Source organism: Mastomys coucha, unplaced genomic scaffold, assembly GCF_008632895.1.
Source record: "Mastomys coucha isolate ucsf_1 unplaced genomic scaffold, UCSF_Mcou_1 pScaffold21, whole genome shotgun sequence".
In the NCBI taxonomy this organism is placed as follows: Eukaryota; Metazoa; Chordata; class Mammalia; order Rodentia; family Muridae; genus Mastomys; species Mastomys coucha.
In genome coordinates, this window is record NW_022196904.1 from 92,176,986 (window position 1) to 92,192,069 (window position 15,084).

Below are 15,084 nucleotides of genomic sequence, written 5' to 3' on the forward strand. Positions count from 1 at the left end.
CCTATAATTTTGAATTCATAATTTATTTTCACTATAAATTTCTTATGATATTTGTACCTCCTCTATAGTGTATGTTTTTCCTATGTGGAATCCTATAACAAAGCGAATTCCCAGAATCAAATCACATTCTGTATTTTTTCCAAAGGAAGAAGAGAGATCTAGTTATTATACATCTGCCTTGAATTTGCTGTAGCACCTATGCTCAGAAGTAAATGAAAAATTGAAATATGAAGGTAGTAAGAATTATTCAAATGGCTAAGCAAATGGCTGATCATACAATCTGCTGCAACAGGCTGTGTTTCATGGTAAAAGTGAGTTCAACTCTATACATGTTGTTAACAATTCACACACTAGCCCCTCCATTCCCCACTGCCTCATCATCATTTTGTGTTCTCTCTCTCTCTCTCTCTCTCTCTCTCTCTCTCTCTCTCTCTCCTCTGTCTTTATCTCCTGTCTGTCTTCTCATTCTCATATGTGTGTGTGTGTGTGTGTGTGTGTGCATGTGTTTCTCTCATTTTTCCCAACAGGAGGAAGAACTTCACCTCTTCTGACCAGTGCAGGATGACAATTCACAATAATAGGAGCGTTTCTCACCCAGCCACATTTTTCCTCATTGGGATCCCAGGTCTGGAGGAAGTCCATGCCTGGATCTCTCTGCCTTTTTGCTGTATTTATCTTGTGGCTTTAATGGGAAATACCATGATCCTGGTAGTTATCAAGACAGAGCATTCTCTCCGAGAGCCCATGTTCTACTTTCTGGCCATCCTTTCTTCAGTCGACTTGGCTCTTTCTACAACCTCTGTGCCCCGTATGCTTGGTATATTCTGGTTTGATGCCCATGAAATAAATTTTGGTGGCTGTGTGGCTCAGATGTTTTTGATCCATGCCTTCACTGGCATGGAGGCTGAGGTTCTCATGGCCATGGCTTTTGACCGTTATGTAGCCATCTGTGCTCCACTCCACTACACAACCATCTTGACATCTCGTGTATTGATGGGCATCAGTATATGTGTGGTAATTCGTCCAGCTTTGTTTATATGTCCAATGATCTATCTCATTTACCGCTTACCCTTTTGTCAAGCTCATGTAATAGCACATTCCTATTGTGAACACATGGGCATTGCAAAATTGTCCTGTGGAGACATCCATATCAATGCTGTGTATGGCCTTTTTGTGGTCTCTCTCTTTCTTTTGAACTTGGTACTCATTGGCATCTCATATGGGTACATTCTTCGCGCTGTGTTCCGCCTCCCATCTCAGGATGCACGGTTAAAAGCCCTCAGCACATGTGGTTCTCACGTTGCTGTTCTCTGTGTTTTCTATATCCCATCAGTCTTCTCTTTCCTCACTCATCGATTTGGACACAACATTCCACACTACATTCACATTCTTGTTGCCAACCTCTATTTGGTCATTCCCCCCTCCCTGAATCCCATCATTTACAGTGTGAGGACAAAGCAGATAAGAGAACGTGTTCTCCATTTATTCACTAAAAGGTAAGAGTTTGTCATATTCCTTGATTCACCTAGGAAGACTAATGTTCTTGTCTTAGGGGATAGTTCTTATCCTTTAGTGTGCACTGCCAATTTGCAAGACTAGTTGGTTTGTCTCAGACTGTGAATTAATAAAACAGTTTTTTAGGCACTTCATCTTATTTCAAAGTTGAAGCACTGTTAGACTAGACTACAAAGGCTACTCTGGGAGAAGGTCATGTGGAAATTTCTTATATGCCCTTACTCTCGTTTTCTTTCCTATTTTCTTCCACTTGTACATGTTTGCATCCTTTTGTATTATTTGCATCCTTAGTATTGTGTCTGTTATACATCTTGAAACATTCTAGTTTTGGAAGATAAACCAAGAGTCAAATGCACTCAAACTATTTGGCTCTGTAAACATTATGTTCCTGTATACACCTCCAAAGCCACAATCCAGAGTTTAGAACAACCATTGGCAAATTGGTAGCTTAACCTTGAATAGTGACTCAGTGGAGTGATAGCCACAGTGATCACCCATTTTCAAGGAAATTTTCCACAGAGCCACTAGCAATGTATCATTGACTATCCTGCATTAACTCCACAGTCTAATGGAATCCAGCTCCAAGGAGTAGTCACACCTATGTGACATGTTTGAGGTTGCCTGGTACTATACCTAGTTTTGCCTTTTTAATATACATTTTGATTTTAAAACTCTCTCTCTCTCTTTCTCTCTCTCTCTTTCTCTTTCTCTGTCTGTCTGTCTGTCTCTAACATGCAAGATATCTTTTTACAAATGTGTGGCATAACTCTCACTTCCTTCAAAAAGGAAAAGGGACATGTGAGAGGAGAATAGCCATGTTTCACATGAGCCTAAAAGAGTGACTTACTAAAAACAAAATCGAAGCCTAGCAATGACATTTGTGTGGTTAAACAAATCGGTTTACACTTTCACACATTTATGTTTTTGAAACTAAAAAAATGGGAGTAAAGTGAAACATAAGGAATGGCTGCTGCTGTGATCAAAAGTGACCCACTGTGCAGTTCCCTCCTTTCCTAGAGGGCTTACTCAGACAGAAGCATTGACAGAAGCAGTGCTGAAGTGCCTATCCACCCAACTAGCATCTTCCTCTTTTGTATTTTGTTTTTAAAGCCCATGCAAGTCTTAGCTAAAGCAATGACCTGAAGGAGATAAAAAGATATAGGTAGAAAAAGGTGAAGTCAAGATACACTGTTTTGCAGCTGATATGATTCCATCCATAAAAGCTCTTAAAGACTCCACCAGATATCTACTATAACTAACTGATAAGTACAGTCAGCAAAGTAAGATGCAAAATTAATACACAAGTCAGCAGCCATTTATATTCCACCAACAACCATACCAAGAGAGAAATTATCCCATTTACATCAGCCTAAAACATAAATCTTGGGAAAAATTTAAGCAAGGAATTGAAAGACTAGAACAATAGGTTAAATTTTTCTGTATATTTACAATATTAATTCCATGTAAATATGCATCTGCTTATTTGTCTTATTTGAATTACAAAATATGATACACATCTTTGCAGCATATTTTATGTAAGTATAATTAATTCTTTTTTTGTTTGTTTGTGTTTTGTTTTGTTTTTCAAGACAAGGTTTCTCTGTGTAGCCTTGGCTGTCTTGGAACTCTGTAGAACAGGCTGGCCTCGAATTCAGAAATCCACCTGCTTCTGCCTCCCAAGTGCTGGGATTAAAGGTGCCACTGCCTGGAGCATCTTTAAAATACTGAAAAGTATCTAATACTTCATATACTTTCTTATCATATTGTTAACAATTTTAAAGCTGTGAGTGATTTTGAAAGTGTGGTTTTTCTTTGCCCTTTTGATTCAATGTTGAACTCTCAAATTATCCCGACTAAGCACTTTGAAAGTATAATTTTAAAAATGAGTATTCTGAAGTGAAAGTAAGAAAGTAGAAAGTTCACTTGGGAGTGGTAGAATAAATAAACACATTAAATTTTGTTGCAAAGAGGACTCAGGTCAGAGACAGTAGGATGGTTGTCAGTCAGTTAACTTCAAGGTAAGAAACATTTTCTGATTATCTAGGAGACCCCATATAATCACATGGATCATTAAAAATGGAAAAGAGAAAGATAAGATTGAGAGGAGATACAATGACAAAAGATGGTTACAGTCATGTAATAATAGGATGAGTCATACTCCTGAAGCTTGTCTTGAAACTCTTGAGCCAAGACCATGGGCATCCTATAGAAGAATGGACAACAAAATGGGTTCTCTCTGAACACATGAAGGCACCTTGAAACATATAACTATTTTTAAACAACAGAGCAAGAAATACTAAATCTGTATTCATTTATGTCATTAAAATTTTGGTTAATTGTACTCTACCAATAGAAACCAAACACACCTACCTGTTCTCTCAAAATCAACATGATAGCAAGTTGGATGAAGGAAGAAAGAGGGAAATATTTGTGACATCTTGAGGTAAAGCCTTTACACTCAGAGCAATGAGCTGCAATGTCCCTTCATGTTGCTCTTGGTTTATGGATCATGAGAGTCATTAATCCTGAAGGATGAGTGTCCCACATTCCTGTCTTTTATGGGCAAGCCCTCCAAGATAGAAGCATGAATACTCAGGTCTGTAGCATCATCTTATATCCACTAATCTTATGTACTTTCCTCTATATGATCAATGGCATTAGGTGAAAAAGAAATTATACTTACTTGAGAGATATATTCACTCCGTAGAGAACTTTCAAAATTGAGACTAGTGAAATATGAACATGGCTTTAGATTAATAGTTGGTGGAAAATGACAATAGCAATAATAGTATGGATCTTCTAGATTTTTATCTTATTTCAATTATTGGTAGAAAAATCATTGAATCATCATGAAATGTCTCAATTCTATAATAAATTCTATGAACTTATTTTTATTAGGTTAATACTAAATCCCGAGTCATACTCTTGATATCATGGTAAACCACATAATTTTATAATGTTGGAATTCAGGAAAATGGTGGTGTGTTGTGGTATGATAAACTCAATTTCACACTGTTGCTGACATGGACATTATGGGTGTGTAGACAATCCATTACCTTTGAAGATTTCAGTCCAAACATCTCAGAATAAATTTCTCTAATAGAAAACAAAGTTTAAAAATGTGTAAGATTAAACAGTTCCCCTGATGGAAACAAGACAATTTTAAACTTGTGTGTCTATTCCTACATCAGATCACAGGTTATTAATGTCTGTTAATCATTTAATGATAAATACTTAATAAGGAAAGATTAATACTGCTCTGTTTGTAACTTGCACTATCACCAGGCACTTCTAAAGACCTGTTTTGGGGGTTGTAGTTGAAGTACCAAGTACCATTCCACTAAGCAAATGAAATTTAGAAAAATATAAGCAGATTTTTTTAACTTTTCTGGCCCTTAGAATCTGGGTCTTTCTTTTGAGTATATGAATACAAAGAGAAATGAGTGCTCTAGTACCTATTATCAGTATCTAATTAGTATCTAATGAATATCTAATGAAAGGATAATTTCTGATTGTGGGGGTGAGATGGAGACTTGCCTGTAAGGAGATATTAGCGTCATGTGTATACATTTGAGAAACAGGTGGTCATTATATTTTATAGTCTTACACAGCATCTTTGTGTAAGTCTTCTGTTGTTTGACACTTTTGACACTCATCCTGTGTATTGGTAGTTTTCCCTGATGTGGAAGCTCTCTAATTATTCACTTTTCAATGTCCATCCTCTTCATATTATCTGATATTTGTGGTATCTGTATAAACCAATGCGTTCAAAGTTTTAATATTAGATGAAAGGCCCCAAATGAACACTATATGTCACACAGTAGTATAACAATGTTGGGAGTTACTTTAAATCATTTAAATTGTTTGCTCCCCACAAACTGATGGCAAGCTCTTGTTGCTGAAGACAACATTTACAGAAATCATTGAATATTGAGATGTTGATCTGGTGACTACCTAGAGTCTTTACCCTATGGACTAGTATTCATGGCACTGGCAGGTACTCTGCATTCTACAAAACGAGATGAGTAAGCACAAACTCAGCCACAAACCCTTTGGTCTACAGTGATGACGTGTTTGCAAGATGTGCTAGTGCAATATTGGCATAACATTTGTCGGAGTAACCTACCATCCTCTGATTGGGTTTGAGGTCCACTCCTTGAGATTGAATCCATCATTTTATGCTGCTTGTATAACTAAGAATTTGATACTGTACTGAGCAGGGACACAGGAGATAACAAAATACTACTGTTCTGCTAAAGGGATGAAGCAATAAAGTGACAATTCATAGATTATTCCCTTGCTCAGACATCATTAGAAACACTTCCTTCTGCCATAGATGGATACAAATATAGAGACTAACAGCCAGACAATGCTAGGAGAGTTGAGAGACCTTGGAACATTAAGTTCTAAATCAGATGTCTCCATCAAATTCCTCCCCTCAGGGCTCATGAAACTTTGAGGAAGAGGAGGTAGAAAGACTGTAAGAACTGGATGGGATGGAAACAAGAAACAGGCCTTCCAAACATGGCAGGACCAACACACATATAAACTCACAAACACTGGGGTAGTGTGCACAGGGCCTGCATGTGTCTGAAACAGATGGAGTCCCAGTATTGACAGAAGTGGACACAAAACCCCATATCAAACCCAGAAACTATCTCCAATTAATAACCACTTGCAAATGAAAAATTAATTTTCTCCAGCAGAGTCTTACTGGGAATGCAAACTACTTTCTTTTAAAGTGTCAAATATATATTTTTATTTTTGTTTTTTTTTACATTTCCTTTTTATTTATTCTTCTGTGATACAATAATACATTCCAACCGCAGTTTCTTCTCCTTTCACTACTCCCAGTTCCCTCCTCATCTTTCTTCTCCCCCAGATCCACGTCTCTTGTTTTCCCTTCAGAAAAGAGCAGGGCTCCCAAGAATATCAATTAAACACAGCATAACAAGTTGAGATAAGATTAGGCACAAACCATCATATCAAGTCTGAATGAGGCAGCCTGGTAGGAGGAAAAGGGTCCCAAAACAACTTACCCTTAAGAGCAGGCCTGATTCCCAGCGGTGGATGACTAACACAAAACAGAGGCAAAAACATCTTTGGAGGATTTTTGTCTCACAATGCTTAGTCAGAGCATTTATATATTTATTCCTTTTCTATTTTACTTTTTTATATTTTATATTTATGGTTGTTACTATTATTATTTTAGCTTTAGAGATCTTTTGTGCAAATCTTATGGTTTCCAATTTTGTGATTTTATGGGATTCACATGCGTGAGAACATGTGTGAGAACATGTGTGAGAACATGTGTGAGAACATGTGTGAGAACACGTGCCTCAACCTCTGTGTGTTTTCCTGTGCTTGTTCTTTGGCTCTGTTTCTTTCTTTCTTTCTTTTTTTTTTGTTCTACCCCATTTTATTTGTTTTTACTTTATCTTATTTTGTTATGATTATTTAGACACCCACTCGTTTTCTAAGGAGCGACAGAAAAAATGTGGATTCAGATGGGATGGTGATGGGGAGGTTCCTGGAGGATTTGGATAAGGGAAAGTTATAATCAGAATATGTTGCATGAAAAAAAAAAAGGTTTCAACAAAAGAAAAAAATGGTAACACCTCTTATCAAGTCAGGAATGAAAAAGGATTTGAGTCCTTTATATTAAAAATATAGAGGCAAAAATATATCTGGATTTATGAATGAAATCTCAAGTAGTTATCTCGCTGGCATAAGTATCAAGAAGAAATATATCAGAAATAGAGACTAGAGTTTAACTATGGAGCCAGACTTGAACATTCATGTGTGTAAGACTGGGACTGTGGAGGCAGATAAATATAGATTGTAATGTCAGGGTTTATCTTGAGTTCCTGTCCACATTGGGCTACAAAAGAATAGCTTCTTTTCTTTTTCCTTTCATTCTTTTTTTTTTTTTAGAAAACAAGAGGGGATAAAACTAAAAAGAAAAATAAAACAGAAGAAGGAATAAAGAATAAGAGAAATATCTGTGGACTGTAAATGCTTTACAAACTTAACCAGGAAGTCGACTATTCACTCACATCCAAAACTGATTTAGGAGTGTAGACATTGTAGTCTTATGGTTTACATGAAAGCTATATTGTATTTGCATAAGTCAGAAGCATCACCTATGAGGAATCATAATGGCATTAATTTAGTGTAAATTATGTCCCATCCATAAAATAAATTATCACACTCTAAGTATTCTTCAGTAAGTAAGTTAAGCCTAAAGTGTTCCAGGAAACTGTTTTTACATTTAACAGATAATTTTTGGCCCCATTCATATTTCATTAATCAAGATCACTCACTCTGTTACCTGTTGTAGCCACTGGAGCAAATTGAATGCTAAGGACAAATACGAGTTTCAAGAGCTGCTAGACAGCAAAGCTACTTACCCACAGATTAATCACAACCTGGGTAGCAGCAAACGGCTTCAAAGCAGTAATATAGTTCTGAAGTGTATAGTAATGGCTTCAAAAGCTAAGGGATGTGATAACTGGTATAACATCATTGTTTTATATATCTAAGTAATGTATAACATTACTTAAAGTGGTAATGGATAGTAATACTTTTAAGAGAAGAGATAGCAGAGTAGTTAGCATTTAAATAGTCTCTGTAAGTAAGTTGAAGTACATTCTTGAGAGAGAAGGCAATTTTCTCAAACAGGCTGTGATAAACAAAAGAAAATTTTAATGTGTTCCAAATGGTGAATCACAGATCTGTGAAACCTTATCTCATTACCACTTTTGCTCTCCTCCCACCTGGCTTCCGTTCTCTCTACATTAGATGATGTCCTTTTTTGTTTGCTTTTTAATAAAAGATATTTTGATAATGTATTTGCCTTGGAATCATACCTGTTTCAAAATAATAGCTGTCACTACATCTATAATCAGTTTGCTTTCTTTGTGTTTCTATTATGTAGCACTTTGTATCCTCTGGCCACAAACATCTATTGGTTGTATAGCCGGCCAAGTTTTCTGCCCAAACAAACCAATGTGAGTTGAAAATCTAGGGAAAATCTGCTTCTGAATTCATTTTTTTAATTTATTTTTTATTAAATATTTTCTTTATTTGCATTTCAAATGATATCCCCTTTCCCAGTTTCCCTTCTGAAAAAAGCCCTATTCCCTCCCCTCTCCCCCTGCTCACTAACCCACCCTCTCCTGCTTTCCTGGCCCTGGTACTCCCCTATACTGTGGCATAGAACCTTCACAGGACCAAGGGCCTCTCCTCCCACTGAAGACTGACTAGGCCATCCTCTGCTACATATGCAGCTAGGGCCATGAGTCCTACCATGTGTACTCTTTGGTTGGTGGTTTAGTCCCTGGGAGCTCTGAGGGTACTAGTTAGTTCATATTGTTGTTCAATATATTTTTTGATATCCGTCTTCTGTAGGTCTAGAGTCTACCCAAGTGTGGTTAATATTCAGTTAGAATCCATTGGAAAAATATTGTTTTCCTTTGTGAGCAGATGCTAATTGGAAGTAGCTGCTTAGTTAGGGATGGGAGCTCATGTTCACTTTTCCTTCTCAGTGCTGGGAACCTGTCTCGCTTGAACTTGTGCAGTCCATATCTCAGTGGCTTCATGTGTGCATCAGTGCTATTGTGCTTGGAAGACACCATTTCCTTGACGGCAGCCATCATTTCTGACTCTTATTAATCTTCTGCCTTCTCCTCCTCATAGCTTCCTAAGCCCTGAAGGGAAGGATTTTATAAAAACACTTAGCACTGAATGTTCCAAAGTTTCTAACTCTTCACTCATTGTACATTTGTGGCTCTGCATGTTAGTTCTCATCTACTGAAAGAAGTCTCTCTGATTATGGCTGAGTGAAGAAATAATTTATGGGCGTAGCAGCATATTATTATGAGTTATTTTATTGTTGTATTCCTTTAGCAGAAAAATGGTGTTTAGTTTTTACTAGGCCCACAGTCCATCTTGTCTCTTCTGCTGCAATAGAAATCTTCTAAAAGGATGGGTGAGAGCTGTACTAATTACATGTATAGTGATATTTAGAAACAAGTTTGATGCTATTTTTATTCAGTAAAATGGCAGTAATAGGTTCTCCTCTAGGATATATGAGCACCACTCCATGGGTTCTTGGTCAAGTTTGAAAATATCAATTTCTATCTGTGGAGTGGGAGTTTATAAGCCACAAAGCTATTAGTTATCCACCACATTTGTGTCACCACTGCACCAATGGATGTACATTGCTAGGCTGGTTAATATAGTAGTTAGCAGGGATCATAGCTGGGTGAAAAACACTTATCATCCTCTAAGAGGTCAATATATCACCTCCGGGCACAGTGCAGGCTAGTCAAAATAGAGGAAGTTGTTAAGTCAGTACCTACTTGATTCCCCACATTCTATGACCAAAATATGTAGTATCTCCAGCAATAGACCTTTACAACAAAGTTCTAGTAGAAGAAGAAAAAAAGCAATAGCACTAGCTTATTTAATTTAATTTAATTTAATTTAATTTTTAAATCTCTGGGATCCTCCATCCATAATCACCAACTTGGAATAAATGATCCAATAAGTAACACTTTAAGTTTTGTTTAGTAACTCAAGCCTGATCCATTAAGGATTTTCTCTTCAGAGTTGCAATTTGATCACAGGGCACTTACTACATGCCACCCATCCTGTCTTGTAGGGACACCTTGTAAATTCTGTGGAGACCTTCATGTCCATGCATTCATCACACACTCTTGATAGATATAAAGATTTCCAGACACACATCATGTGCACATAATGAAACCTCTCTTCCTTTGGGGACATGTGTTGATGCTTTAACTTGTAACCCATATCACAGAGCACCCCGTAACTCATAAGATATGGAGCTTGTCTAATGAAATGTTTTGTTTTGTTTTATTTTGTTTTGTTTTGTTTTATCCAAGCACATGACAAAATTCTGGCTCTTGGGAACACTTTACATCGTCTCAGCATGAGGGAGCAACAATGTACATAGGATGTTGTGTATATTAGGAGCTTAAAAGGCAGTGAAATCAGAATTTAAGAACATTGCCCACCTTCTTTTGAGAATATGTATATTGGGAAGGACAAATTTTTGCATATTGTTATATGTTCTTACTACTTTGAATGAACTGCCTATATTCATTTGGGGTTTAAATTATTATAAAATGGAATCTCTGAATCATGTATATATAGTGGCATACATATTTAGCACACATATAAAGAATATAATATAATAAAATAAGAAATTTATGTGATTCCAAGTTTTACATCTAACAAAATTAGCAAGGTTGACCTTTGGTATGCTAAAGATTAATTGTTAACTTGATAGAAGCTAGAATAGATGTTATCCAACTCAGACTGGTTGTTGGCATGTGTGTAGTTCATTATCTTAATTAAGGTAATTGATGTGGGAAGGCCCAGCCCACCGTGCATTGCTACATTCCCTGAAAAGGGGCCATGAACTATATAAAGTGGAGAAATCTGGGTAAGAACAAACAAGCAAACAAGGAGGTATGCATGCATCTGTTCTCTATCTGCTCTTGAGTATGGATGTGATGGGGTTAGTTGTTTAAATTTATTCCTTGACTTCTTCTCACTAATGATTGTAACCTGGACTTGTAAACTGATATTAATGCCATCTTCCCTAAGATGTTGTTTTTTGTCCCCCGATCAAGATATCTTATCACAGCAACAGAAGTGAAACTAGAAGCTTGCTTTTATTAGAAACGCCTTAGTCTCTATCTTTTCATTTCATGTTTATTTAAAATTACATATTGAGATTCAAACAATTTTAAAACGCTGCTGAGAGGGAGGCTGCAGAGACAGAGGAGGAAGTCTCCCTGATCACTCTGCTTTCTGTAGCCTCCTGTAAGTAGGATGTGAGTCTAAAGGTCTAAAAATTGTATGTGACCTCAAATCTCCAAATTTCAATTTTTTTGTTCCGATTTTTCTTGATTCCATGAGGAAGCCTTCCCCATTCCTTGGCCGTGGAAGCCTGAGGCACCTGCAAATGTTTCAAAATGGGATTCGATCATAACTCAGAGTAAGCTAAGGGAGAAGCCACAACTTACTCAAGCCTAGCGGATGTTTACCCTGATGCTTGCAGAACTGGTCCTGAGGTGATGAATACACAATAGCTCTCATTATGTGATCAGGTAAGTGTATATGGGTCAAATAGAAGATCCCAAAGCCTTCGGACCCAGCCCGGTCCTGAGCTATCAATGGAAGAGACCAGTGTCTTAGTGATTGATGCCGTTGTTTGATTTTTAAAGGAAAAGAATGCATTTTAATGTGTCCAGTTGTGTTTTTCTCACATGATGTAGCCTCTCTGCAGAAATCTCTGTAGCACCTTTCCTTCCAAGCTAGAACACTTCACATGAGGAGTGTCTATCTGGGGCCGGGATTGGGCTGCTTCTGGCTCTTCAGCTCTTCAGTGTTCTTTCTGAGCTGGCTTATCAGACGCTGGGGCTGCCTCCTACTATTCCCTACTCAGTGGTTCAGCAGAGGAGCACTGTCACCATCACTTACGAAGTAGGAATCACAGCGCACGCAGCAGTGACCACATGGCCCAGCCCCAACAGCAGCAGAAATAAATGAATCTGAACAGTGCCCCTGAATCTTCACAAAAACATACCCCAACTCCTAATTGCCTGTCTGGGTAACCTCAGTGTCAGAACCGGTGATTTAACATTTAGAAAATGCTAAAAACTCACACCTATTATCCCAGCACTTGGGAGGCAGATATAGGAGGATTACCATGAGTTTGAAGCCATCCTGAGCTTATTAAAACATTGTTAGTTTTATGGTAGTCTGTGTAAAACAGAGAATACTTATGCCACTATTCACACTTCATATCTTACTTTCTAAATAATGGTTTTAAGCATTATTCAGAGTATTCAATAATGAGCATGAGCTTCTATAAAATTTCTTGGGACAACTGATTCTACTTGGTTTTGAACTGTGTAGAATGTAGCTATATAATAAGCATATATATAATATATACATATATTATATAATAATATATATATGAATATATATATTCATAATTGTAGAGGTGAATAAAATTGCAAGAGTATGGTTAGTTCATATTTTCTTCTCAGGTAAGTGTTCAGAATATCATTTTTGATGGTCTAGTTTCAAAAGGAAAAAATTTGATTTGAAGGAGCTTCTTTATGTAATTTTTAAAAATTGCACTTTAAACATCATTTGTCATCAAAATTAATAGTGAAGCATGTTTTAATATTGCATAACAAAATACCAATCATTTCTATTTATGCCAGTATAATTAAAGAATATTAGTTATTAAATAAACTCCAGGAGTAATTTAACAGTATAATTTAGCATGAAGGTCCTGAAGTTAGTCTGATATAGAATTCAGGTTTATTACTTACTACCTTTTTAAACTTACAATGTTACTACGACTCTACTCAAGAAGAAAGTAGAACAAATTTATGAGTTCATACATGCAATGTTTTCAGGAAAACATCTGCCTCATTGTCAATCACTGATAGGTTTAGAAACATGATAATATACAATTAAGTAACTTTGCAAGTATCTCTTTTATTTCTTTATATTGTGATTCTAATCTCTATATGACATTGTTTAGAAATTTCATTGCTTGAAATTACAAAGCTGTGTTGACTTGGGTATCCAGCTATTTCTATAATCAAAAAAGAATACACATTTCAAGGTTCTCTGAAAATCACATAGTGGAAGTAAGCACACAATTTGAATTTAAAATTTCAAATAAAAAAAAGGAATGTAAAGTATTGTATTGTATCTTTCCAATTTGATATTGACACCAAATCTGTATTGCATATTATAAACCTGATTCTTTTGTATACTATTAATTTTTATTGTCATAAACAACCCATAATCCAAGGCTATCAATAATAGTAAATATTTTAGAAGTAGCATCAGTTGTGTTTCTAAGAGATTAGAAATAATTCATACGAGACTGATACAACTTTCAAATTATGTTGTAATAATACGTTTGAAATTAGATAAGTAGAATCATCAGATTAGCATGAGTCTGAGCATGAAAACCAGGCAATGCAGAAATATATGAGGCAAAGGAAGATTTGTGAACTGAAGGTTTGATAGAGAGGAATACCTATGCATCAACCTGACTCACAGATAAATGAAAAGAAGTTTCAGTAACTAAAATAGTATTTTAATTAACTTTTTGCAAAAAATTGCCTAGCAAAGATCAAAATTAAAAGTACTGAAGTCAGTGAAGTACCATGGATGACACCTAGCCTTATTTATCTCCTAATATATATTTTTCTGACCAGTGGTTCTCAGGTAGAAGTAAATAATTGTCTACATGATCATTAAGCTGCTACTATTGATAGATGATTCCACATACTAGCACTCCTATATCATAGGTATGTGTATATGGTAATTTGGAATTTCTTTTAAGTATTGTGGCTAAAATTTGTTTGTTTTTTATTTATTTATTTCTTTCTTTCTTTATTTAACATACTCACTTTACATCCTACTTACCGCTCCCTCCCTGTCCCACAATCCTTTCCCATCCCTCTTCCCCTTCTCCTCTGAGCAAGTTGGGGGTGGGTGGTATCCCCTCATCCTGGTACACCAAATCTTTGCAAGGCCAGGGATATCCTCTCCCACATAGGCCAGACAATGCAGCCTAGCTAGAAAAACATCCTGTAGCCAGGCAGGAATCCCAGTGGGACACCAACTCACTCACAAAACTTTCCACCCTAAACTTATCCTTTCTATAATAAATGCAGGAATTGATGATGGAGCAGAGAATGAGGGAACGGCCAACCAATAACAGGCCCAACCTAAGGACCTTCCCATGAGCGTGCACCAATCCCTGACACTATTAATTATAACATTTATTTTTTTTAAAACAAAGAAAAGTAAAGAAAGGAAGAAAAACAAATCCTCTATCGAGTCTCTCATAAAATGCTTTCATTACTGAAAATGTTTGCTCCCTTACACCATAAGCCTTACACATTCTTCAATTTTCAATAAGTATCACATTCTTTTCAATGGAAGGCATTAGAATTTCCAACCATGTAAAGCTGTGTTCTTGTACTTCCTCATTTGCATCTATACATCAATCATATGATAAAACAGAAATCTATATAGCAATGAAAAAAGCAATGTTGATACACAAATATAAAGTATGAAAGTTGTCTTTGTGGTTGAGGACAACAAAGAGTTCAGGGCATCCCATTAGAATGAAAAGTCTCCAGAACTCATTACAGATGTCAACTATTTTCTAATCTGAGTGGTAACTTGTCAAAGGCAGTGTAATTCTGTAATTATAGCTGATTCTTTTATGCTACAAAAATCTATCTGCAATACATTTAAAGGTACAATAACTTATCCAGCATAAAAGATATTCCCTGTCCCTTTAACAAATAAGACATTTCAAATGTAGAAATTATTTTTGATCCTTTTATAGGAAACATCCATGAAGAGGAAGCTAAGGCATTTAACAGTTGTTATGTCTGTCTACAATAAGTCCAATGTCCATCCCTCAACCTTCATCCTCATTGGCATTCCTGGGTTGGAGGCAGCACACATGTGGATCTCCATCCCTTTTTG

General features: G+C 36.4%; 1 protein-coding gene across 1 annotated transcript; it reads left to right on the forward strand.

Moving 5' to 3' along the window:
* Positions 1–561: 561 nt before the first annotated feature.
* LOC116100702 (olfactory receptor 52J3) lies at positions 562–1,500 on the forward strand. The gene has a single exon (XM_031384438.1). The coding sequence runs from the start codon at positions 562–564 to the stop codon at positions 1,498–1,500; it is 939 nt and encodes a 312-aa protein (XP_031240298.1).
* Positions 1,501–15,084: the final 13,584 nt, after the last annotated feature.

Excerpts from the sequence above, each read along its gene's own strand:
- LOC116100702 (XM_031384438.1), top strand. The coding sequence starts at position 562 with ATGACAATTCACAATAATAGGAGCGTTTCTCACCCAGCCACATTTTTC.